Source organism: Nycticebus coucang, chromosome 7 (assembly GCF_027406575.1).
Source record: "Nycticebus coucang isolate mNycCou1 chromosome 7, mNycCou1.pri, whole genome shotgun sequence".
NCBI classification, from domain to species: domain Eukaryota; kingdom Metazoa; phylum Chordata; class Mammalia; order Primates; family Lorisidae; genus Nycticebus; species Nycticebus coucang.
In genome coordinates, this window is record NC_069786.1 from 104,259,998 (window position 1) to 104,287,887 (window position 27,890).

The 27,890-nt window shown below is 40.5% G+C and overlaps 1 protein-coding gene across 3 annotated transcripts in view; it reads left to right on the plus strand.

The window, feature by feature from the left end:
• ADAM23 (ADAM metallopeptidase domain 23) overlaps positions 1–18,879 on the plus strand; it is a 172,810-nt gene extending 153,931 nt beyond the window's left edge. Inside the window, exons 25-26 of one of the 3 annotated variants that reach the window (XM_053597754.1) lie at positions 3,616–3,706; positions 15,391–18,879. In XM_053597754.1, the coding sequence (XP_053453729.1) occupies positions 3,616–3,706; positions 15,391–15,439 (140 nt within the window). In that variant the 3' untranslated portion in view covers positions 15,440–18,879. Of the gene's footprint in view, positions 1–3,615; positions 3,707–7,945; positions 8,037–15,390 lie in introns of all 3 variants that reach the window. The other 2 variants (XM_053597753.1, XM_053597755.1) reach the window with 2 other exon arrangements.
• The last annotated feature ends 9,011 nt before the right edge of the window (positions 18,880–27,890 follow it).

Consider the following 27,890-nt stretch of genomic DNA (forward strand, 5'->3'; position numbering starts at 1 on the left):
TATGTCTACGTAGCATTGAAATATGGAGGTGGATGCCAATGCTATTATAAAAAGTATAAAGCATTTAATAATATTTACTTCTAGTCCAGATTTTCTTTTCTTTTGTTTTTGAGATGGAGTCTCACTTTGTCACCTTCGATAGAGCACTGTGGTGTCACAGCTCACAACAACCTCAAACTCTTGGGCTTAAGCGATTCTCTTGCCTCAATCTCCCAAGTAGCTGTGACTCAGGCACCACCACAATGCCTGGCTATTTTGTTGTTGTTGTTGTTGTCGTCATTTTTGTTTAGCAGGCCCAGGCTGGGTTCGAACCCACCACCCCTGGTGCTTGTGACCAGTATTATAACCACTGAGTTATGAGTGCTGGGCCAGCCAATATTTACTTTAATCTTAAATTTTAGTGGAATAATAAATCTCTACCGAAAGAACTTTGGTCCAAATGATGGTTTTGATGTCACTCTTGAAGTATTTCAGGATACAGGATTTTAGCCATTTTTGTAACCCTATGGGTGAAATAATGCACCTTCTTATTTCAGAAACTCTTTAAAAATAAGAAAAAAAACCCCACTCAATTTTAAAAGAGCACAATTTCAGAATGTCTGAAACATGACGTTTCTATAGAGGAATTCTACATATAAAACAGAAAATCTTAAGAAAGAGCGAAAATGTATAGTTTATATCTTGGTATTACATACTTATCAAAAGTTCTTCCTTTTGGCATAAGTGAATCTAGATAACAGGGATCAAAACTAAAAATAATAATAAACCAACAAATGACAGAAATAAACAAGGCAACAAAAGTGAGAACAACTACTAGGTGATAAACAGGTTTCACAAATGTGTTATAATGAAAGGTAAGTGTGTCAAAGAGTTAGGGAACACAGTTACATCCCTAATACAAAGATGGCCTTACCAGCTTGAAGGTTAAAGAGTTCCAGCTCCAGGTTTGGTAGGATGAAGAGAAAATAAGCTGTGTTATTTGCCCAGCATCGTTTCTGAAAAGGCACTTAGTAGATAATGAATTAATTAATTAATACAAAAATCCAGTTAGAGACTAGATAAATTAATATAGACGTAAAACTAGATTATAGGCCCCCAAAGGTCCAAGGAAATTGTTTTCAATGAGGTGATAAATTCTTTGTTGCTGTGAAAAGCAGCTGTAAATTCAGTTTTCAAATGTCCCCTGTAAAAATCCACCCACTTGTGAGCCACTCAATTAAGTTAGGCCAGTTTGAAAACAGGTTGAATCGCTTCTGGAAGAGATAACCCTGTTAAGTATAACATCAAAGAATCAAGTGGAACTTTCCACACATTGGCAGTATTCCCAAAATGAAAGAAGTGGGAGGGAGAGAGAACAAGGAGGGCAGGGGACACTTCTGTAAAAGCTTTCTTCCCACTTTCTTTTATCTTGCTTTAGTGTCAAGAGTACTTATCAGTTAAGGAGGGGGAGGGAATTTTTTTTTTGCCCAGTGGAGATTACAGACTATATCTGTTTATCTTCAGTATCTATTTGAAGTGCCTATAGAAATGTCTTGTTCCTCTGGCTATTTCTAAAATCTTTTTATTTATTTATTTATTTATGTATTTATTTTTTATTGTTGGGGATTCATTGAGGGTACAATAAGCCAGGTTACACTGATTGCAATTGTTAGGTAAAGTCCCTCTTGCAATCATGTCTTGCCCCCATCTGTGCAGAGGGTTGTCTCCTCTTGTTTCTGTGGGGAGAAATAACACCCGTAGCAAATACAAAACCCTTTCAAAATTGGTACATTTATTCATCTTTCCTGCAGTTCTAATTTTTTAAAAATTAACACGTTCATTTAACATTACATTTTAAGGAAAGGGGCATTTCCCCCCTATATTTGGCATATATGGCTTATATGAAAATTGAGGAAGTAATAGGACTCTTACGTTATACAGTGCTGAGAGTCAGCGCCTAATTGAAGCAAAAAAAAAAAAAAATTAAAAAAGTTTTTAAATAACATATCCTAGTTGGTATAGTATTCTGAAATTAATGATTTTCTTTTTTTTTTTTTTTTTTACTGGTAAAATAGGACTTTTAATAGAAGTTAGAAAGGAATACAGAAAAGCACCAGAGCTTCTGGAAGGGGGGAAGAACTGAAGAACTCTGAAATTAATGATTTTCTAAGGTCTTGCAATATTTGGGATAGCTTCGCATCCCGATATTTGCCTCTCCTAGCTTCAATGACTTGAACTATTATGTATCGTCCTATCTGGATAACACTGCTGCCCTTTATATGTTGGTCTTTTTCCTTTCCCCTCAGCACTCTCAATGGACTTTCTCTGTTTTCTGTTGTGCCCCCATCTTTTCTTGTTTTTTTCCTAAGAACAACTCATATTGTGGTTAAATGATAAAACTAGAATTCCTCACTCCTATTGTTTACCCTGTGATAAAATGAAGTAATTATTCATTCGCTCCCCAGTGTCACAGATCCCAGGTTCTTGCTCTTCCTTTGGGAGTGTATTTAGCTAAGATGATGAGTGAGCCCCATATTAAGCCTATAAGAATTGTGACTTGGGGGCGGCACCTATGGCTCAAAGGAGGAGCGCACTGGCCCCATATGCCAGACATGGTGGGTTCAAGCCCAGCCCTGGCCAAAAACTGCAAAAAAAAAAAAAAAAAAAAAAAAAAAAAGAATTGTGCCTTGGAGTCCTGGTTCTCTGTTTTGTTTTGCTGTGTCTCAGAGTACACAGTCTGTGTCAAGAGCTGCCCTGTCGAAGCCAATCTGTGTTTTCATTGGCAAGGTGATTTGAAACCAGCACTTTTGACTTATATAGAAATATGAGATAAAAAGTACGTATGTCCACGTTTTTGTGTGCATACAGACACACAACTCTAAAACACATGCCTTCCTACCTGAACATCAAACTTGGGGGGCTCTACTCATTCCAGCCCCATTTTTCAATATATGAAATCTATACACAGATGTAATGATATATGGCTATTGAAGAGTCTCACTCTTTAATAATCTACCAATTGATGGTCTGAAGCAATTAATACAGTTTCTAAAGACCAACTTCTGTCAGTGCATCATTTATAAACCAAAAATGGCCAAGTACTATGACAGAAATCCAGACATCGCAGAGTTATTTGGAATCTAGTTTTCAGTAACTTCCCAGGTAATGCATGCAATTAATATAAATTCTATTCTGTTTCTGATTTCTAAGGATTTTCATGAAACTGAACAATGGATTCTAAATATTGAAAAGGTGTAGCTTCTATTTTACAGTTTGAGAATTTTGTAGAAATATAGGCTAATGGTTCATTACTTTTGTAATTGAAATACTGATTGGCTGTGAATGCTGTTTAAATGATAATTTAATTTCATCTCACGTCTGGCAGGAATGATAAGTCAAACTGAATTATGTATGTGTTTAAAACATAAGAGATTATGTTTTGAGTAGGGCGTGAGGAGTATGAAGGTAAATTCAAAATTATCCTCAGATCTCTTCAGTGTGTGCGTCGATCTTAATAATCTTAAGGCAACGATTTCAGTATCCAACAGACTTTCACAGCATTTCCTGAGTATATTGTTTTGAATGTTTAGTGTGTCATTTCCTTTGTTACAACATCTCCGTTTTCCCTCCGCACAGTGATTATGGCCACAAGCAGGCTCATAGGGGCCGTGGCCGGCACCATTCTGGCCCTGGGGGTGATATTTGGAGGCACAGGGTGGGGAATAGAGTAAGCATCTTTGTGCATCTCAGAGTGTTTCTGTATGGTGCCTGGTGTGTGAGGTGACACTTGTCCCCGACCCTTCTGTGTTCGTCCCATTGACTGTGTTTCCTGTGGTCGTGTAACCTGTGGTGTGGACGTGTTTGTGTCTTGTGGTTTTCCCGTGTCATGTAGAACCTTCTCCTGTCTGGAACAATGTGGGGCATACAATAATATTGGGGGTGCTTGTGAGAACTTCACAATTAAGGCAGCAGTTCTAAAACTTCCACTGCTCCTCTACTTTGTAAAAGTAATTTTCAAATATAGACTTCTTTTTAAGCCATTTATTGGCAGAAATTGTTTTCATGTGAGTGTTTTAATAGGATTTTTATAATAAATTTAATCTTCACCAGTTAAATAGATCCATATACACCACTAAGAATTATTAACAGTTGTAGCACCTTTTATAGGTAATAAGGATGACAGCCACTAATGTTTTCTCCTTTTATTTAGAATGACATAGGAGGCTTCAACTTAATTTCTTTAATGAGATATTTGAGATACTGCCCTCTTTTTTTTCTTATAAAACAGGTTTATAACTCAGATTCAAGGTTTACATAAATATTTAGAAGCAAGGAGCATTAAGAATGAAAATATATTTAATCCTTTCTGATCATGTGTAGGACAAAAAATAAAAACACTTTAATTATTTTTTATGTAGACTAAAATAGATAATAAAATCATCAGGTGAGTTCATATTTATGTTTTTCTCTTTTGAAACTGTAGGAGAGTTTCAAGTAATTCACCAACCTCTTTCCCATTCAAAATAAATAAGGGCTGGGGAGAATGCAGGTGGCAGAAACATTGGATTGGAATTAATACAAACTTGCCTAACCTTAACAAAAACCTGCAAATCATCTGGTGGATTTGTTTCAAAAGCAGCCAGTGTATAAGTAAATATATTGTGTGTTGATTGCCCTTGAGCTCTCCCAGAAATAAAGATCTCCTGGTGCCTTTAAGTTTTTCTCTGTACTTGGACCATGTCCTCAGAATAGCTATCCGTTCTCCATGGGATGCTGCTTCATGAGGTTGCTAACCTGTAGACTAAAAGACTATCAGGAGTTTTATTCTGTGTCTAATCACAAAGAGAGCATTTGTAAAAGACAGAAATAGCCCTCCAAAGCCCTACATTGTCTTTTCTCTTTGCTGTGGTGGTGGTAGTGGTGGTAACACTTCAAGAGTCTCAGGAATAAATTACTAATGTCTTAAGGAATCACCAGATATTTTTATAACATGCCCAAATCATGGCATGTTGTCGATATCAGACACATCCCTCTTTAGTCCCATTAGTTGGAACACATGGATGTTCTTCTTACATCCTGGAATTGGGAGGCCTGGGCACCAAAATAGCACGCAGAGGGGATCAGGTCTATAGATCATATACTGCGTTGAGCATGGTGGGAACCCTTTGTCCCCTAGCTTCAAGAACTTCTCTTAGACTCGAATCTTCCAACTCTTATCCCATCAGAATGGTCTGTGGAGCTAGCACAGGAGAAGCTAAAGGATAGAATTGTCTTCTTCCTCTGGTTATTTCTATAATAGAAAGAGAGGAAAGAGATTAAGAATATAACAGAGGTAAATATTTGGACACGAGAACTTTGTCCTGTGAAATTTCACCGTGGGTCTGTTCACTGGGAGAATAGTCTTTTCCTGGGGACAATTCTATACATACATTTATGTGAAATTCCTCCCTGAAGAACAGTTTTCTAATAATGTACCCAAAATAGATTTTTTACATTATTTATTGGCCATAATATTAGGATGAATTTTAAGAACCCTTCCTTTGAGTCTTAGAGATAGGCAAAGTCAAAAAGGCCTTTGTTGTAAGACATAGCCCTTGCCGCAGCGTTCATTGTCAGTCACTGTTTCCAGTGTTCTGGGTTTCTGGCTATTTTTGGTGTTGACAGGTAAGTCTATATAAGTGTATAGATATAACTGTTTCCTAAAAATAGATTTATGATTTTGGGTTTATGAGCTATTTTTATCTATTAGCTTACTGATGGTTTCCTTCAAAATCTAAATGTTGCCACCATTGCTCAACTAGTAAATACAGTTTTTTAAAAAATAAAATTCATATAGTACAATGTCAGTTGTTTTAACACTGACAGTGTAATGTTCATTTAGTCACTAAGGATTTCATGGTAAGAGCTTTTGTTTTAATTTTAAAATTTCTATGGCTTAGTTTATAATTATCAATCAGAAATCATTTCTTGTGGATTATGTATAGATCCTAATTCCAGCCTGCATTTTCTGACTCTAGCACAGTGCAAGTTTTATCTAGAGCATGAAGTATATACATGGTAATATAAATTTTTTTTGTAAATATATTTGTTTCAAATTTTGATTCTGCATTGAAATGCCGTGAGGAAATGCATGTGAATGGGATGAAGTTTCATTGGAGCAGGGATCAGCAAATCTTCTGTAAAGGGCCAGATGGTAAAGAGTTTTGGCTTTTAGGCTGCAGAGTATCTGTCACAGCCTCTCTACCATGCCCTCTTAGAATGAAAAGACATTGTTTATGGTAAAGCAGTTTACCTCTTAGACGACAGCTGCTTAGCCATAAACAACATGTAGACGAACAGCATGGTTGTGTTAACAATTTTTTTTTTTTTTTCAAAAACGGAGTAGGGCCAGAGATTTGACCCTTGATTTATAGGATACATTTTAGGGTCTAACAATCACCAGATTTGTGTTCAAATCTTGCCTCTGTCACTTACTACTTTCCGGAAGTCTCTGTGTCCTTATCTGTTAAACAGGGACAGTCATCGTTCCTACCTCATGGTTTTTTTGAGCATTGAATGAAGTGTTATATATCAAGTCCTCAGAACTATGCCTGGTACATAGTAAGTTCTCAATACACAGTAGATAAATTGCTTTAGTTGCTCTTATTATTATTTTTTATCACTGGTATAGCTCTAAAGGCAACTGAGATTTGTGTTCTGTAGAGTCTGAGGAGTTAATCCTAAAAGTGTGTCACAAACCCAGAGCTGGCAGAGACCTGCATCTTTGGGACTCCATCGCAATGGTCCTGCACCTGCCCACCAAGCACTGGGTGGTCTCCAAGGAAAAACATGTCAGGCATGCAATTTTAGTGCTGCCCAAAGTGGCATCCATTTATGTACACAGTTGAGGGCATTGCACTGATGTGAGCAGAAAAGAGAATTTTTAACACAGAAATCAGTGTAAACACAAAACTCAGAGAAACTAGCGAAATTGGCCTTGTGATTTCTGGAACAGGGATGTATAGTTAGGACTGAAAGTATTTTGTTGCTAGGGGGCACTGTACCCACATCTTAGCATCCTGAAGGATGTGACATTTAGAGTATTACACTAAATCTCACATTGCTTAGATTTAAAGGTGAACTAAGGAGAGGAACTACTATAATACTGATCAGCTCTTACTCCACAACAAACAGAAACTCCACCTTATATTTTCTTTCTTTCTGTCTTTTGACTCCCTTCATTTTTTAAATATCTTTGAGCTTCAAATTTCTTTTAGTAATAAATAGGAACTTAAAAGTTATTCTCAATTGAATCTAAAGAGTCTTTTTTCCCTTTCCCTCAGGTTGTTACAAAGAGTTTAATGCTTTGTTTGTATCTTCCTTTTGGGACCCCATTATGGCATTTAACACTGTAAAGACCAGGAAGAAATGTATCTTTCAGAGGAAGTCTTTGAAGTCAGATCTTTATTGGTAACCTCCTCCTGACTTCTAAATTTCAGCTGCCTTTAGTGGGGGACTAAAAAAAGTTAGCATTCAGCAGTTTGTGGTGCTGTTTGGAAGACGGCTTTAGTGGAGTGTTTTTCCTTCTCTCCACGCCCCCTGCGTCAGTCAGGTCGAGCTCACTCTAACGCAGCATGCGTTCTCTGGGCTTTACTCGTCTGATTCACGATCCTGGGAGAGGGGAAGAGAAAGAGGATGCACAACGGTAGCAAAGGGGGCCAATCTGCTCCGAATCCTGTGACAGGTGAATTTAAGGGAACATAATTGTCAGAGGTGCAGAAACTTGAGATTTAAAGGCATATAAATCCAAGCAGTCGCTAATCATAGCATCTAAAAGTGTGATTAAGCTAAGTAAATAAAGACGATTTAAACATTGAGCCATCTTTAATCAGGGTTGTTTACCTCCTGAAACCGCTTAACTGCCTTTCCCTCGTGGTAACACAGTGGTTGGTTCATATGACTTTCTCCCCATGATCCTTTGTCACAGGTCCTAGTGCCACCAATCTCATAATAGGCTCCATCGCTGGTGCCATCCTGGTAGCAGCTATTGTCCTTGGGGGCACAGGCTGGGGATTTAAGTAAGCAACGCCGCATGTCTTCTTCTTGGTGGCTCTGGCACTTCTCTTTTCTGCTTACATAACCAAGTTTTGAGTTCCTGCTACAAGATTTTAGCTTCTAACAATCAAACTGCAAAAGCAAACCTTTGAATTCAGAAATGGGTTAGAGAAGGAGAAACATGAATCCTCAAAATGTCATCTTCAGGCAGGAAGGAAATGTTGAAGGAATTCGCAAACATTCACTTTTAAGGAAAACAAAGTGGAAGTTCTTCAATATTAGGCATTCCGGCTTAAAAGAGCAAACATTCTAAGATGCACTGATTTATACATGGGCCACTGAGGAAGCCACCTAGCTGGCAATAAATAAATGTAAATTTATTCCTTGTACCTGTCTGAAACTGATTTCTGTTCCACTGATATTTTGAAATTTTACTGCTCAAGTAACCACATGGTCATTACCTATTTTTTTCAATTGTAATATATTTTATGTAGCTTTGTGGGTAGAAAGGTTGATTATATAAAAACAGATTTTAAAAATATTTGCATTGATTTCCCAATCAACTGAATTGGTTTCAAATTAGAATTTGAGGTCTATGGCCTTGTAACACTTAATATTTTCTAATTAATGGCTAAATATTGACATGACTGGTAGATCTGTTGTGTCTTAATAGTGGCCTTTCAGTTTGGATTGCACTGACCACTCAGCCAAGATTGTTTAAATAGATACACCAGATAATTACAAATAAACTTTAATTACAATTACATTTTAAACCTGATTTATCCAGTTTGGATACTTTAAGCTCCAGAAGTGATTATTTGGATAATCACTTTTTATACCTTTTTATGCTAAAGTGACTTGATGATTTGTAGATAAAAGCCCTCCTGTGCCAAATATTCCCTGTGATAAATTAAGTTTCAACCAGATCTAGAGAAACAAATTTAAATGGGAAATAAAACCATTATCGGAACCCAAAACCCACTTTGGCTCCATCTGGTTACTCAATAGAGGAAGCTTTTGCCCTGAACTATCTGAATAATTAATTGCCTTAATTATGAACTTCATTCTATCTTATATTTGTAATCTTGAATTCAGTATATTTAAGCCATCTAAATATTGTTGGGAGCTGATTATAAAAGAAAAACGAACTAAAATTATTTTGATAAATTTAGCATTTTCTTCTAATTTGTTATATTAACATTTAGTGAGCAAGCCTATAATTTTTGAGTAACTTTAACTTAGAAAAGTATTATCAAATGCTACTTCTTTTCTATTTGGATATTTATAAAGTTAGACTTAGTTAGTGAAATAGTTTTAGCATCAGTGTGTTTTCAAAAACACACACATAATATGAGCAACTTACATTTGAACTTTTTAGTCTTGGCATTGACAAGACAGTGCCCAGGCAGCGAGTTGCTCATTTGGCATCTAATAAAAAGTATAGCTTTGTTTGGGTTAGCTAATTCAAACAAAAACATTTCTTGGTTTCTCACTACTATAAAAAAAGTCATTGTACATTGTGGTAATGCCATGCTCTGTTACCATTGCATAATGCTAACTTGAAGTTTTTCATAAATAAGCCTCCAGAGAAATAAATTTGACTCACGCCCAGGCTTATACTTTCATGGCATTAAGACATCTCCGTTTCAAAGGCCTGGAAACAGTCTACTATGCATCTTTGCCATCCAGCCACATGCAGTGCCAAATTTACCTTACTAGCATTTGGAGACAAGAGCACACTATTCTGTAGCAGGACCACAAAACAGTGGCCTGGCCTAGCTCACAGCTTGAATTGCATGTTTCTTTGGGGAACAGTGGAAAAGCCTTTATCACTGTGTATATAAGTGGATTAAGCTCTGTTCAGATTATTTATGTCTGAGAGGGATGTCTCATCATCAGAAGAGCAGAAAACCAAAGGTGGGCAATTAGTGCTCACTTAGTGAGTTGAGAAAGAGCCTTTGCTGACTGCCGCCTGGAGGTTGCTATGTAGGGACCAGTATGTACTGCTGAGTTGAGTCCAAGCCCCTTCCCACGCCCTGAGACTCTCACAATCACTATAAGGGAAAACTTTATAGAAGGGCACACAATAGGGTGAAGTATTTTATGTGCTAAAGCAAAGGAAAAATGAAGACTAAGAATAATTCTAGAACATACAACTTTGGGAGGTAAAATGTGGAGAAACTGCTCCTCTTGTGCTGTTGGTTGCAACAAGAGGTTGATAGTTTGCTTTAGATTTTATTTATTTATTTATATTTATTTATTTATTGGAGAGGGAATCTCAAGCTGTCACCCTGGATAGAATGCTATGGCGTCATAACTCACAGCAACCTTCAACTCTTGGGCTTAAGTGATTCTCTTGCCTCAGCCTCCCAAGTAGCTGGGATTACAGGTGCCTGCCACAATTCCCGGCTATTTTTTGGTTGTAGTTGTTATTGTTGTTTGGCAGGCCCTGGCTGGATTCGAACACGCCAGCTCTGGTATATGTGGCTGGCCTTAGCTCCTTGAGCTACAGGCGCCGAGCCTTTAGATTTTAATAATAGCTACATGATTTGTATTGAGCTTTAAATAGCTACTTCTACCTTGCAGTAAAATGCGTTAGGTGCTGAGTGATTTCTTTTTAGGTTTTCCACCACTTGGTCAGTTTTGGAGATTGTTAGTGTAAGATAATTTGGAAGTATCATTTGAGTGTTTCATTGAGTTCAATGTAAATTTTTAAAAAGAGATTCTCGTAGAATCAGAAATCGAAAATAATTTATAAAAAAAGATGATTCTAATTATTACTACCAAGAAACCCTTGTGGTATTCGATGTTTTATTACTGAAAGAAAAGTTGGCAAAAGATTGCTTTTTCTTAATGTCGCATCTCTTTAGGCGTTACTCAGTAGTTTAGACATGGAAGAAGTATCATACCATACATGACCTGCTCAAGTGTAACTGAGAATACAGTTATGCCCTGAGCTACGACACGGTGTAGCATTCTTTATGGTTCTTTTCTTAAATCATATTTCCTCTGTAGTGGGTGGTAAAAAGCATGAATATTTACGTGTGTGCATGTGTGAATGTATGCACGTTTCTATGTATAAAGTGATAATGAAGATGTATCGAAATTATCATGATCTACAAATAATACAAATTTAGATTACCTACTTTTTTGTGGCAGAAGAGTTGAGCCAAAAACCTTTGGTTAATGTAAACAAGTCTTCCACAAGCAAGGTTGTGGAATTCTTGAAAATTAAAAAATAGGGTTTATTTGGTGGAATCTTTTTAAGCATATTCTGACATATTAGATAATGCAGTGGGTATGTATACCTTTAGTAACTTTGCTTAATACCATATTCCAGAAGTATGAGGATACTAGGAGGTGATTTAGTTTGTGGATTCCCAGGGTCTTAGGCTTTTCTCTGAGAAATCCTATGAAAAATGAACATGGGCATGTGGCATGCCAACTTGTCCGATTTCTCCCCATATCTGCATCTATTTCCATTCATCATTCTCCTCTTCCTCCCCATCACAGACACACAGAGAATAGAGTTGTGAAGTGGGGTGTAGAGGATTGCAAACCTCTGTCCTGGTTGACTCATGGACAATTGTGACCATGACCCAGTGCTGCATGATGACAGCTGTTGCTTTTACTGGACACTGGAGAAAATCGGGTAGACGAGGGATCATTTTAGCGGCATCTTCCTTAAAGCTTTGGAAAGGTGAAAAGTATCTGAAGAGAGAGTTACTATCTCCATTTAAAAATGAAGAGGATTGCCCTCTCACCTTGGATGTGACTATGCGACATTCCCTAAATTTGAATGTAGGAATTTAAATGTGGGCAAGGTGGTCATTTATATCCACATTAGTAGGTGATTGTGTTAGAAAAAGAGAAGTTCTAGGTGATGGTAGGAAAAGAGCCTGCAGGTAGCAGTGACGATTTGTTAACAGTTCCAACCAAAAGGATTCAGGGATGAATCCTGCACTCTTCCAACCAGATTATAGTGTGTTGGCCCACAGAAGCTGGTCACCATGTCCTCTCGCTCTGTCCAGAGATTCAGTGGCAAAGTGGCTTTCCCTCCTCCCCAGCAGGGCCCATACTGGCCTGGCATAGCTACTGCTGACGCTAATGGTATTAATTTAATAAGTCTGTGTAATTATCACGTGAGCTTTCTCCTCTCTGAGAAATTACTTGGGTTAGTAGTTCATACAGAACCTGACTTGGATCTAAGAAATCCTGTTTGGTCGATGTTCCATTTTGTTGGACATGATAAAGAAAAGACTGCTCATGACCTCACAGAAATGGAAGTTAAAGGACTATGTCTAGATTTTTACCAGGAAGGTTCACTGAATTGGGTGTCAAATTGGATGAAATTTGAAAGGAATGTAGTATTGCTAATCGTATCTTCTCAAAAGAGTAAATGTGTGGGAGTTTTTTGGCTTTCGATTTTTATGGAGTTAGGAAATGAAATCAATTTTAGCTAGTTTTTCCATGAAGAAGATAACCAGATTACTGCTTGCTTGCATTCCATAACCTTGTCCCAAAATAAGAAGCCTGATTCCTTGAATCCTAAGGGCAACTAAGTGGGTTTGGCACTTCTCACTGACTTTAGCAGGTGGTGGTGGTGCCAGGCTGGCCAGGAAGATGCAGGGTATTTCCCTAACTCAGCCGCCTTTGGAAGTGAGCTCAGTTTAAGGGTCCCTGAGGCTGGGCGAGGGGTTCTCAGTGGAAGTGCTGGTGACTCAGCATAGAATGATAAGAACGCGATAGCAGTAGATAAATATTCTGCCCTTGAAAGAAGATAAAGCAGTGGTTCTCAACCTTCCTCATGCTGCGGCCCTTTAATACAGTTCCTGTGGGACCTACAGGTTGAGAACCGCTGCTCTCCAGGCTTCACAGGTGGTGAGAAGGCTATTGCTACCTGAAGAGTTTTGTTTTAATTTTGTATAGATGTATAGGGGTGTGATATGTAATATATTGTAGATGAAAAAGAAAGTCTAGATTTTTCAGAAGTAGTAAAAATAGATGAAAACTATGTCACTGTAAGGTTTTTGGCTTCCACTGGTGTTTTATAATGATCCAGACTCACCTTACAGGTTATGATGAGAAAGTTAATCGCCTTCAGAATCCTAGCGGACAGAGGGTATTCAGAGGAAATGATTGTGGAAGGAAAACTGCAAAGACCTACTCATGATAGTCGCACCTTCACATTAAAGCGAAACAGAAAGAATTTTTTTCATACAGAGAGTACAGGACATGCCCTGCTGAACGTACAGTGGTCCTTGGTGGTTTTGCGGTTTATATGTGAGGAGCCCTCGCAGCCTGCCTGGGGTGTCCATCTCATCACCGAGTGCCCCTTCTGGGTACTGCAGCTCACCCACCCCCCGCTGGGACATCAGCCAACAAGCCCAGGCCCTGGAATTCCCCGTTAGTGCGCACAGTCCAATCTTCTGGAAAGATGGTTGTGCAGGGGGGTTTGGTCTCATGGTCTGACCTGGGAACCCAGTAATCGTGTAGAACATTGTTTATATGAAAGTGCAACCTGAGCTTCCAACACCCAACTTTTAAAAAGACACAAATTGCCCACGTGCCAGGATGAAATGGAATTTTATATCTCTATTTAAAAACAGACCTCATTGCCGTTAGGACCTTGGAGATGGCTATTTATCTGACATTCCCTGCATTTGAAGAAATTTCGATGTGGCAGTGTAGACATTTGCGTGCACAGAGCTAGCTTGGTTTGTTCTTAGTCTGACATTTCTCTTGAGCTCCAGCGATACACAGCTGATGAGGTTGGGCCTCTAGTGCTTTAGGGCCATTTCATAAGGTCAGGGATGTCTGTTTCTCAACCCTGACCCACAAGAGCAAATATGGTCCCTTAAACCTCCGCCTTCAGGGGTGTGAGTGTGGGTGCACATCCTGCCGCCTGGCAGACTCAACTTGGTAGGAGATTCATTACGGAGACTTCCCTTTGGCCTCACCTCTATTTCCTGGACAGCATTGGCCATGTCTGCTTTCATCACCTCTAAAGAGGGTGACGTGGGAGTGGTGAAGAAAAGGAAATAGCTCTGTGCAAGTAGTGTTTGGTGCAAGCGATTACCTGCTGGGCCACTGAGCCACACGCATAGGACAGTCAGGAGACACTTTCATGAAAACTTAAAGAAAAGGGAAGTTTACTTTAAAGACTTTTGTGGTTGATATTACACAAGAGAAACATCAAAGGAGTCATCTTGGGAAAAAGCAGAACCTTGCAGGATGTCTTTACATACCTATTTCAAGCTTTGGTACTGTTCTTTTATTTTGAATTACTTATGGAGGGGGAGGACTTGACTGTAAATTTTTTGGTACTTTGAGCCTGTAAGGGTACCCAGCTCGCCCAGAGTGAATTGGCAGGGGAAGGAGGGATCTGGGGACTCCTTGGTCTCCAGTTTTGCATGACGCCCTGGTGGCAGCAGCGTTGCACCCGCCCAGTATGCAGAACTAAATGCATGAGCCCCCTGCTTGGTGCCCCACATGAAGCCAGACTATGGGGAGGTTGCAACCAACTTCTGTTGTTGCCTTGTAGTGTCTTGCTGGTTCTTTCTTTTCTCTTTTCAAACCTAGGAACCACTTTTTAGGAGACTGGACACTGTGAGCAAGGCATTTTAACTTGCTTATTTTCAACTAAGCTAAATGCTGCAATTGCTTAACTAACCCACGCCTGTGTCCATTCTCCTTTGAGTGTGCCGTCTTACTGTGCACTCCTGTTTTACAACTTTCTAGATATGAAACGTGTTTGTTCCATAGTGGAGTAAGCACTCACACGCCCAAGGCAGCAAAACAAATGAGGAGAGCAGGGCTTTTTGCCACTTTGGCAAAGGCCGATCCATGGATCCAGAACTCGAAAACCCTTCAGCTTTCCTTGGATCTCCAAGAGCCCCCTTTGCAGAAGAGGCTTGCCTATAAAAATTTTAATCTGGTGCGGCGCCTGTGGCTCAAAGGAGTAGGGTGCCGGCCCCATATGCCAGAGGTGGTGGGTTCAAATCCAGCCCCCACCAAAAACCGCAAAAAAAAAAAAAAAAAAAATCTGGTGCATTAGCAATGTTATTTACTTTTGACATAAGAGAAAAATTGGGCTGTGGAGCCTTCCTGTGATTTAAAATGAGCAGCTTGAACCTTCTTTGATCTTCACAAAAGGATGAAGAACCTGCTCTAGGGGGGTGTCGTGGAGACATTCAAAAGCGTTAGCTGCTCTATTTCACATCCAGGTTTTTCTCGAGACTGCCTCTGTGTGAGTTGATTGCTTTTCTCTGGAACTAGCATCGCTGTCATTTCATCCCCTTTCTCCCATCATCATCTGATTAATATTGTGGATTTCCCTCCCCTTCCCTTGCATCTTCTTTTGACGCACTCTGGAAGAAATGTCAAGAAGAGGAGGTTCGACCCCACTCAGCAAGGCCCCATCTGAACCAGCCTCCCTGGACGAGCTCCCCCTGGCGTGGCTGGAGGCCGGGTCTCACGTACTCACAGCGGTGCTGCCAGAACTGCTAAGTCTGTAAACAAGGACCTGGGGTGGTAGCAACTCCACAGCTAAAGTTGGGGGGACAGGGATGGTGTAAAAGAAAGCTGTCCCCTTTGGGAATAATTTCAAAGAACCCCTCCCACCACCTGTCAATAAAGGGGAGCAAAAGACCATGTTATAAAAAGAACTGTTTCAGAATCTTTTTTTCTAACTAAAGAAAAAAGGAACAATAACAACAAAAAAGTGCAATAAAAGAACCATTAAAAAATAGCAAATGATTTCTTTCCCCTCAGCCTGGCACTTAATATCTCCTAAATGATTTGGCATGATTTGTTTTCCTTTACTACCAATGACAAAACTCCAGTGGCATGAAGATCTAATTCTTGAAAGGGTAAAAACTGCATGGCATATCTACAACAACAAGCTAGCAAGCCAATCTCAGCAACCCTGCAACGGAATTCCTAAGGTGAAGATGACGGACGAACACGCTGCCTGGGTCTCTTCACTTAAATGCCTCTCCACCCCCCGACTCCCTAAGGCCCCCCACCCCGAACCCCCACTCCCCGCTCCAGACCAGGCCATGGCAGAACTCCATGGACCACGCACTTGTTGATCGACTTTCTTCAGTTGTTATTTCCCCGGGACTGAGCATCCTTTGAAATGGGAGCTGGAATTTGAACACTGATGCTATTGTATAGTTCTTTTATAAATGTAAATATGGAAATAAGAGATTTCGACACCTCATTTTCACTCATCTGTATTGAAATATTTTTCCTGTAAAGGTTCTTTGTGAATTTGTTTTAACGTTTGCTTCTCATCTGTTTTGTTTCTTTTCTCTCTTTCTTTGACTTTGTCCCTCTTTCTTGTAACGTGTACAAAGACAACCAGGCTTGCTTAAAAAGACCCATGAAGCCACAGATGCAGGGAGTTTGGGCACAAAATAGATGCAGTTTAAAGTTGGTATGCTTGTAACCAAAAATAGACAAGGCGGGGGGGGGGGGGGCGGGGGAGAAAAAACAAAACAACCTGCATCAAAAACACAATTATGTAAATGCAAATATGTGTACTCACAAGTCTCTAAAATGTTTCGATGTCATGATAAACATATGTATATAATGTAAGAAAGTAGAAACCCTTTCAAAGTAATCACAAAAGTGCCAAGCTCATGATTTTATTTTTCTCAGCTTTCTTTCCCTGTCTTTAATGTGAAAGGAGGATAAACTTAAAGCCTTAAATAAAAAAATAATAATAATAATTTTTAAGTGTTAAAAGCTTGGGGAAAATTAAGCTTTCCATTTTATTTGTATCTGTTAGTGTCAATATTTCATTCATGCTTCATCTTCCTGCCTCAAAATATATATGGTAGGAGCCCATTGCAAACGTGGTTGAGGGGCAGAAGCAGCAGTCACCTGGTTAAAGCCTTGTCATAATAGGCTTTCATTCTGTGTGTTGTGTTTGCAAAAACATCCAATCTTGGAACGCCGGGTTGTGCTGGATTATAGTGGGACTTTACTCTGTACAAAGTCACCGTTGTCTTCTTTCCATCAGGCAGATTTTGCAGATGTAATCTGAGGTTCTCAAGTCCCTCTAAGCTTCCTGCACTTTCACCGATTTCGTTTTTCTATTTACGGTCAAGATAGCTTCTGTCCAAGTGTTATGTAATTGAGGTAATAAAGAAATGTGGTTGCAGCCTTGTTTTGAATGCACAGACTCATACGTGATCACTTTGGTGAGCATCCTTCTAGAGATGAGCTTCACTAAAGGCCCCCCCAAAGGCCCCCACTTAACTAATGTCCTCTTTGTAGGAACAGGACATGGAACTATACTACTTACTTCTTCATGACACGAAATCCATTGCTAGATTTAGCTCTAAGTCCCCTTTGCTGCAAGATTCGTGACCTAAGTTTTAGAACTTTTTCTTTGACTTTGGAAAGGATTATTTCCTAAAGATGCACTGCTTAAAACAATGACTTTCCCCCTAAGGTATCTTTGGTTGTGTAAGTATCATAGTCGCAAAGCAGAAACCTTGATTTCTATATGCGACAATAGACTGTCACCTCCCATCTCACTGCTGTTGTTGCTTTTGGAGGAATAGGTGCTACACAGGTAGGGGACTTTCTCTAGGACTAGCTGTGTGTCTGTACTGTGGTGACAGGGCTATCCACACGGTCTCTCAGCCTTGCCCCTGGCTTCCTAAGACCCAGTTACATCCCTCTGCTTAGTGGCAGTGGCTCTTTCGGCTCGGAGGAAGCTTGAAGGAAACTCAGATTACTTGACGTCTCTTCCTGTTGCTGCATTGCCGAGTGTCTCCTGCCCTCTCTAGGTGCTGAGCTGGTGCTCAGCACACTGTATACCTTTCACCACTCTTCCAGAGGCGCTGTGATGACCTCACAGCAACGAAACCATGGTGGCTACAAAACACGTCCAATCTCTATTAACTTTTGAGCATTTCACAGACAACATTGTCAATGTGCAATGTTATGTTTTGAATCAGACCACAGTGGTCCCCAAATACTATGTACATATGGCAAATGTCAGCGTAACTTTTTGTTACACTGGCAGTTTCATAGGTAATTGCACCTATGCTCCAATGTTAAATTACCTGTGTGTATATGTAAAATACACAAGCTTTAAACTATGTGTGGATGAATATGAGGGAGAATGCAACCCTATCAATTATAAACAATGGATCGCAATAGTTTCGGTGGTATAGGTTATGTAGTTTCAAACTCTTGGCTCTATTTTCTCTTGTACATGCCATTCATTCGCCTCCTTTTATGGTGTGGGTTTTCCTTGTTATTAATTTGAGCTCCAAGCACAAGTATATCACCGTTTAATGTTACCCAACAAGTGTTAGTGTGACGTGATGACCAAGTTCCCATTTCACCGGCTATACTTTTGCTGCTTAGTTAATGACACCTGGATGAGGAGACATGCGCTGCCTTCATTGCTCACCTGATAGTGCATGAGCCCGTCGAGTTAGAGCTATACCTACGGGATAACTGAGTACACACATCGGTGCATGTGACCAAACATGAATCACACCAAGCTGCGGAGTTTTACCAAGTGCTGTATTTTGTTTTTATTTTTTTACTATGCAAAGATGAGAAATGCACAAACTTTTCAAAGACTAGTGTCTAAAGAACTTTACGGACAATACTTGAACCCTTTCTTTAAAGTCATCCCATCATGTTTTATAGTCCTTGTTGCTTCCATAGTTGATTTTAATTTTTGAGTGCTTTGTAATTCTTTTAGCGCACAACCTACAGTTTTGTTTGAAGCTATTAAATTCCTTCGTATCTTGTTGGCTGCCTATGAATGGAGATGCAGGAGTCACTGTATGCATCTTTTAGTCAAGTGTGTATTAAAACTTTTTTAACATAGAATGCTGTAGCTTTATGTGTTGATCATTTCTCTTAAATCCTTGTTCTGTTTTCTCTTGTATTGTTGTTGATTAAATGGCCATGCACCTGATACCATCAGCGTTTTAGTACTGGTCTCAATCAAAGGCTCACTGAAAATTTAAGCAGTCAATAGTGCAAAATAAAAGCTCTGATTAATGATACAGACACGTTTGGTTAGGATTCACTTTTATAGGATTCGTTGGAAATTCTTTGCTTTTTATAAATCAGGGGGAAAATCATTTTAGGATCAGACCACTATCAATTGTCTCTTCATTGTCTGTTTCCCAAGTTTAAAGAGCGGATGGCTAGGAAGGACTCCACACTTTTGATCTGGTACCAAATTTATAATCAAGCAACAAAGAAAGGAGAAGAAAATCTTGTCATTGATATAAATTGTGTTATCAAAAACATTCTAAGGAAGGTATTTCCTTACAACTCATGTGTAGTGGGCCGCCACATCGTAGTCCTTCTTCATGAACGTCTGCAGGATGTCTCCTCTCCATCCCGATGGTCATGCCTTGGTTTGACCTTGACAGCCACATGGATCTACTGCACTGACGTGTGCAGACGCTAATCTGACCATTCCCCCGATGAAAGTCTTGCAGGTCTTTTCATTTCCTATAGGATAAAGCCCAAACTTAGTAGTGACATAGTTCTGCCTGCCTTCCTGACCTCACACCTGTTTGCTTTTCTGGCCCCATTGATTCTCATAGTCATCCTAATTACAGTTTCCTTAAAAGTGCCTCTCTACCCAAGGCTGAATAATCTAATTTAAATTTTATGTCCATTATCCATAATTCATTTGTTCCAATGTCATTTCATATAATAAAAGGCACACATAGGAACTCTTAAAAATACTGTGAACATTATACTTAAAATAAAAAAAAACTTACCAGAGTGACATTTATATTTGGTTTTAAAGGAATGGTCTGAGTTTTTTATGTTTTCCTTAAGGCCATTCTGCTTTTGAGGTTGACATAGAAATGAGTTCTGCTCCATGAGAAAGGGGACCCAGAAACTCCCTAGATAAAAGAACAGCAGCCCTACAGTTAAAGTTCGATGTAAATAATCAAGTAAATAATCTATATTTTCATGCTAGAATTCCTAAATAACTTTTAAAATTTAAGGTAGGTGCCCTTTAGGTTAAGGTTCAAGGATTAGACATGTCCAATCATTAATTTATTCATTTAGCAAATATCTTTTATGCCTCTGTGGCATGCCTACAACTCCCAGGAATGGAAGGAACAAAAGAAAACTCTTGGCCTAAACTTGCTCACAATTTATCAGGAAGAGACATGTGTTTAAAACAAAAAACATCTCTGATTCCAAAGGGGTAAGTAAGTCAATCTTGTGCTGGGAGTGAAAAGAAGAGAACTGTTGGGAAGGTGGGAGAGGGATGCCGGAAGGTTTCCTGACAGAGTGAGTTCTGAACTACCCTGAAAGATGACAAGAGTTCACCAGTCTAATGAAATGGCACATGAAGCAATGTGTGTGAGCCAAGACCCAGGAGGAGGAGCCCAGGCCCTTGGGGTAAGTAGAGCTAAATGCTGGATTCATTTAGCTCCTCCCTCCTTTCGTCTTTTCCTTCTACCTTTCACAAACTCTTGATCTGCAAGAATCCCACAGTACTGGGTTAGGCCCTCAGAACCACAATGACAAGCTCTCAATCTTGTAAGCAAGATGAAACATTTAAATACAAAGTAATAAATACCATAATAGACATAAATATTAGATGCTTCAGAAGAAGAGGGGCATACGATTTTATCCTTCGTCCTAAGGTCAAGGAGGGTTTCACAGAGGTAGTGGCATTTAAGCAAAAGGCTGCACCCGTACAGTTGGGCTTAATACCATGATTCCTTGTGGTTACCCAGGATTGCTCATTTTTTGCAGTGATGGTGGGAAGTTCATTCATAAATGCCTTGGATGTAGAACAACCAGTAATGCAAATATCTAATTATCTACTCCTGATCTCTGGGTGCCTTTTGTTTGTGTGAAGGTTATGATGTCTGTTAAAACCTTAGAATTTTATATATTTCCCACTGATGTGCTCATCACAGAGCTGTCTCAAATGCCCGGGGCTGTCAGTAATGACTAAGAGAGCTTGACCTGACCTGTGAGTCGCTAATATTTGTTAGCATAACGATTCCTGGCTAATCTCAGTCTGGAGTGAGGGGATGCATAAGAAAAACCATAAAAGCTTTTAAAGCATCATTTAGTAAGTCCATTAGTTAGGGGTCAAAATCATTTTCCAAGTGTAGACACACTGCCGGTCAACCAAAGTTAGGGTATGTCTGTTTTGCCTTGGAGTTTCCCCAGTCCATTCAGAAACTTACTAGTAGGTCTGGCTTTCCAACTAGAATAAGTTCTCAGCCACGTGTGGCTTCTGGAGAGAAAGAATTTCCATGACTCTTCATCACATGAAAGGCAGACTTCCTGCGGGATTGGTGGGTACTCCTTTGCCGGCTGACTGTGTGTGTGCACACAGTTGCTCTGGTGTGACTGTAAAGACGGTACTTGTGACCCCACAGAGTCCACCCTTAGGAGAACATTTATCTAACTGTGATGATCGTCAAAAGCCAAATTGGGCCAGTAAATCAATTGGTCCCACAAAAACAAGGCAAAACAAAACAAAACAAAAATATCTTTCTGAATGATCAAGAGTATATGGAGAGTTCTTCAGATCTCTTTGGGGCTTTAAATAGCCTCCAGCCTCCAGGAGGTAAATGAACTTGCAGAAGAGCTCCTTCAGGGCTCTGGAGAAGGACAGAAAAAGGCAGCTTGGGCTGTCGATGACATCAGGAGGGCCTCTGCTTTGCGACGACAGACAGTGCGGTATAGTGATTGTAACCTCCACGGAGATAGCAGACGGACTGTATGCAGTAGCCTGAAACTGCATTTTCTACACAGGTAAAATGGCTACAAAGCAAAGATCTCATACCCTAAGCTTAGTCTACAGGCCCCAATCAGTTACCAAAATGAGTGCAACAGGGTCGTGTGGGAGATAGGAGGGGAGGGAGAGGCCAAGCTGAGCTGGACAGTGCACACCCTGCCCTGGAGGGAGCAACCCCTCCTTCCAGCCATTTGTCACCACGTGGAAAAGGGAGCCTGTCATTGCCCATTCCATTATATTTTTCTAGAGAAGCCAGAAATCCAGATCATTTTCTTTTTGTTTTAGGTGAGACAGAGTCTCTCTCTGATGTTCAGGCTAGAGTGTGGAGGCATGATCATAGCTCACTACAGCCTCAAACTTTGGGGCTCAAGTGATCCTCCTTCCTCAGCCTTCTGAGTAGCAGGGACTACAGGCACACGCTACTGCAACTGGTTAATATTTTTTTGTTGTTGTTTATTTTTGAGGCAGGGTCTCTTGTTGCCTTGGATAGAGTACAGTGATGTTATTATATCTCACTGCAACCTCAAACTCCTGAGCTTCAGTGATCCTCCTGCCTCAGCTTCCCAACTAGCTGGTGCAATTTGCCATGCACAGCTACCAGAAATTTAGGTTTTAATATAAAATTCCCCTTTTTATAAACGGTGAAGCCTGTTTATATTTTTAAGACCCTGTGTATCAAGATGGTGAAAACAGACTCTGTCTTTATGTAGGATTGAGTCTATTGGTCCCTAGTATGTAACTTCTGCATAAAATAGTAGAACCGTTTTATATCAAGCCCCCTGAAATTGTCCAGTAGCACTAATAAGTATGAAGATGTGGCCTTGATTCAAGTCTGGGTTACAGACTGCCCTGTGAAGAGTCGCAGGCTTTCTCCTGAGTGTGTCCATCCCCAGCCCCACCCTCCCTGCTATTCATTTACTGCTGTTCTGGGTGGATAATCGGCCACCTCTGAAAGCCACAGAATATCAAAGAGCCTGCCAAAAAAGAATTTATTTTGATGGTGCTTTGTATGCTAAGTTTATTCACATGTGCTCATTTGTGGGAGATGAACCAAACCTGCAACTGCAAATCGGGGCCCATTCCTCACTGCCCACCGAGCTGTCCCACGGCTCACTAAGGCAGCCTAGTGGCCGCCTGGACACTGAACCACACCCGCCATTGGTTAGAGAAAGTGCTGTGGTTGATTAAGGATGTCTGCTACCTGGCAACCAGAAGTGCCTCGCTAGAGCCTCACATATCTTAAACCGGTCTTTCTGTCTCAAGGCTAATTGGATGTAGGGATGAATCAGCCAATCTGGCTAATCCAGAGGCCCCATGTACTAATCCTCATCTAAGCAAATAAGGAAAAGATTCTGGAGTAAAGAAATGCAGAGGTTGAAAAACTCAGCAGGCAGGAACCACTTCATTTTTTTAAGTTATTGTTCTTCATTTCTGATAATTATGAAGACCCATGTGTTGCAGGATATTTAGAAAAAGAAAAATTTAAAGAATAAAATTTAAATCACTATAGTCTAATCATCAGGATATAATCTCCATTAATATTTTGTTAATTTCTGGACTCATTCTTTCTTTTTTTTTTTTTAATTAAATCATAGCTGTGTACATTAATGCGATCATGGGGCACCATACACTGGTTTTATAGACCGTTTGACACATTTTCATCACATTGGTTAACATGGCCTTCCTGGCATTTTCTTAGTTATTGTGTTAAGACATTTACATTCTACATTTACTAAGTTTCACATATACCCTTGTAAGATGCACTGCAGGTGTAATCCCACCATTCGCCTTCCCTCTGTCCACTTTCTCCCTCCCTTCCCTCCATTCCCCCTTCCCCCTATTCTTAGGTTATAACTGGGTTATAGCTTACATGTGAAAGCCATAAATTAGTTTCATAGTAGGGCTGAGTACATTGGTTTCTTTAGTCTTTCCCACAATCACAGAAGCAGCCTGCAAAGGCCAGCAGCCAGTGGCTCCCTCAGAGGGTCTGTGTTTCCCCTCCACTGCTCATCTATGTGTGTATGGGTGGGTATGTGTGTCCATGAGTGTGTCTATCCCATGTGCCATGTTCTGTGTTCTACTGGCTCCTTCCAGGACTGGATGGTATCTTTAGGGCAAAGAAGTATTTACTGGCTAGCGCAGAAGCTCCATGCCTGTAATCCTAGCACTCTGGGAGGCTGCGGTGGGCTGATTGCTTGAGCACAGAGTTTGGCACTAGCCTGAGTAAGAGTGAGACCCTTGTCTGTACTAAAAATAGAAAAACTATCCTGGCATAGTGGTCCATACTATAGTCCCAGCTAGTGGAGAGACTGAGGCAAGAGGATTTGCTCAAGCCCAAGAATTTGAGTTTGCTGTGAGCTATAGCAACACAGCCCTCTATCCAGGGCAACAGAGTGAGACTGTATCTCAAAAAAAAAAAAAAAAAAAAAGTACTTTCTAAATCTTTTGTCCTTGACTCAACCTAGTTCCTATGCTAGGAAGACTTACTCCCTACTCCCCAATTCCCCAGTTCCCATGCACTCCAAACATTTACTACTTCTTTCATGAAGTCTTTCTTGATCTTTCCATGGTTTTCTAATTACATACAGAGAAAGGGGGAGCTGAAATGAAACCCCTGGTATTTTAGGCTTCAGAGCCCACACTCTGATCACATCACTTTATTGCCATTTTATAGATGACAAAAATTGGAGAGGTTTAGCATCTTCCTTGAGATCCCCATTCTAGCAGGTAGCAGGGCCAGGCTCATACCATGTGCTTCCAATTCTCCTGGATCCTTTTCTGGAACCAGGAGAACATAGAACATTTCTCTCTCTCTTTCTCACTTGTGTGCACCAGGGAGAAAAACAGTAGATCCTCAGAATCCCTTGCTGTCTACCTCTGTGGGCTAATTCTGCTGGCATTGCTGTTGGAAATATTGCTCACAGCCATCACGAAAGGGTCTTTTATGGGCAAACTTAACTCTTAATATATAAGTTCTAATGTTTTATTAGGAAGAGAGAGAGAGAAGATAGTAAGACCCAAGGAAAGGTTGAAAATATATTCCTAGGCCACTCCACTTGAGAAGGAATATGTTAGTCAGTTTAACACATTCTGTCGTAGGGATAAGGATAAGTGAGAGAAGAAATAGGATTTTTTTTGTTGTTGTTGCCTCTGATGAATGAAACAATTTGTACAAAATTGATGAGAATTTCATCAAGTCAATAAGTAGTTCAAATATCTACTCAGTAAAAGACTCTTTGCTAGACATAGGGGTCAGAACATACTATACCCAGATAGCAGTTTGGTAGAGAAGCTGAAAACTGGAAAAATAAGTTCATTTATGATGAAAATGCCATACTTCCTAAGGAAAATAAAGGCAAATAGGTATGGAAAGTCAACAAAGGAAAATCCCACTTCCTGCTCTAGAGATGTACAGAAGAGATCAACAAAATTCAATGGAGGAGATTGCATTTGGCTGACTCCTGCACACTTAGTGAAGTATGGAGGTATGGAAATGAGGGAAAAAGTGTTGCAGCTTGAGTTAGGTAGGCTATACAAGTTCAGCTGAAATAACAGTGACCCAAAATACCATCTGGTTAAAATAGACCAAAGTTCTTATCTCTGGCATGAGCAGCTCCGGCATGTAGAGCTGTCTGATGCCTCCACACACCTTCCATCTTCTTGTGAAATTCTTAGCACAAGCTCCCATCTCGAACAGATGAGCTGTTCTGGCTCCCACCACATGGTCTGCCTTCCACAAAGCTGGAGGGAAAGGAGAAGACACAGAAAGCCTACCGGGTCTCCTTGGTACCAATCGGGCAGTTGTATGGATCACTCTTTATCACATGCGTAGGTTAGAACTCAGTCACACAAGCAAAGGATTAACTGAGGGGAGTGGTGTTACTAAAGACAGGTTAGAAAGGGGCAGTGAGACGTAGCGGCCCACCACCGAGCTTAAAGAAAATGCCCCTGGGGGGACGGTGGAGGTGGGTGCGGATAAATGGGAGCATGCCATGATGTGCTGCTCAGATTGCTTTTGAGGAAGAAAGGGGTTACACGGTGTTTGTTTCTCTATCTGTTGGGAGTATCAAGGAAAGACTGTCATCAGCTGTTGGCCTTTTGGGGAATTTGTGTGTTGAAGAAAACTGCCTTCCTCAAAGTAGACTGCATCCAAAGATGGATGGCTTAACATGTGGCTCAAAAGGCCCAGCCCTCTCACCCTAACTCAAGACAGCTCTGAAAAGTCATTCAAGCTCCCAAAGCTCTGCCTCTGTTGCGCCTGCATGGAAGCTCATCTCTCTCTGGCTCAATCCTATTTCCCTATCTGCCCCGCCTTCTAAAGCTGAAGAAAAGCACTCCTTTATTTTATTTTATTATTTTATTTTATTTTTTATTTTATTTTATTGTTGGGGATTCATTGGGGGTACAATAAGCCAGGTAACTCTGATTGCAATTGTTAGGTAAAGTCCCTCTTGCAATCATGTCTTGCCCCCATAAAGTGTGACACACACCAAGGCAGAAAAGCACTCCTAACCCGATTCCTGCCGGCTCCTCCCTGTCCCAAGACTGTTTCCTGGGAAACCCTATCTGGAACAATCACCAGTTTGGTCTCACCACAGTACAGAGTATATAAAAGGGGAAGGAAGGAAGTGAGGAATGAACTGCAGCTTTGGGTGAGGTTGTAGAGGTACTGAACTATCCCAGGTGGACTGGATCCTGTAGGTTTCTGAGCCCCAGAGTAAGGAAATCTGGCCGTAAATACAGGGTGCACTATGTAAGAGGGGCAGGCGGAGGGCAAACCCGTGGGAAGCTAAGGTCACACCACAGATCTCGGACAATGAATGACAGGCTCTGGCAATGCAAAGTGAAGGTGCAAAGTAGAATCAACCCAACTGGGGGCTGATGAGGGGAGCAAGAGAGAGGGAAGGGTAAAAGATGAAGGCTGGGTTGGACACTCAGTGATCAAGACAGTGGGGCCAGTCCAGAGGAGATCCAGATTTCCAGAGCAAAGATGTGTCCCATTTTGACTGTGTTGGAGTTGAAGGGCTGTGAGAAGCCTAGGTGAGCATGCCCAGCAAGCTAGTGAGGAAATAGCACTCATCATAGACGTACTTGAGAACCACCTACAGGCATAACATTTGGTCATAATTTAAGACATAATAATTAAAGCCGTAACTTAATTTAAGCCATAAAAACTTAAAAGGCAATGTCTGAGGGAGGTGTCACAAAGAAAGAAAGGGAGAGGAGGACAGAGGGGGCTGAAGCAATTGGGAGAATATATAGAATAAGTATAGTGAGGGGTATGTGTGCTAAAAGATTACTGACAGCAGACCTGTAGCCCTAAGGAGAGAATTTAGCAAGAAAGGGTGAATCAGATCCTCCTGCTGCAGCCACGATTCTAACCAATACAAAGTCAATGATTCTAACCAATACAAAGTCAAAGTCACAAAGGGCATCTCTGTGTAGCAAAAGAATGTTTTTTAAAAAGGAGCATTTACTTCCATTGCTAGACCCACAGTTGTACTTTCTTGAGGCCAAAGCTGAAATCACAAGGATTTTGGCATTCCAGGATCACGAGATAAGAATGACATTCCTGTACTTATTAGGAGCCAAGTTTGATTTATCAGTAGGGTAGTTGTTCATCAATAACATCACAATACTTCTCTGCAGAAAAGACATTTTCCCACTATGACATAAGACCAGATGGATGGCGTGAGCAGAACATGAAGCTGTAATTGCTTCTGAGTCTCCAGATTACACTCTTGGTGTCATACACAGAAAAGGTGAGGAGCTTGAGGCATTTCATCAGGTACTTAGTATTTATAGAAATGAAAGCTAAGGGGCAGCGCCTGTGGCTCAAGGAGTAGGGTGCCGGCCCCTTATACCAGGGGTGGCAGGTTCAAGCCCTGCCCTAGCAAAAACTGCAAAAATAAAAAATAAATAAATGACCTGGGGGAAAAAAAGAAAAGGAAAGCTAAACATAAGAAATAAGAGGCAATTCAAGCAAAAAGGCCAGGGCACAGGCAACCAGGGTGGCTCTGGATGGATTTTACTGATTTCCGGGGAAGTTGTATGGTCTCCCTGTTCTTGGTGATATATTGCCTGGAGCTGCATTTAATTTGCT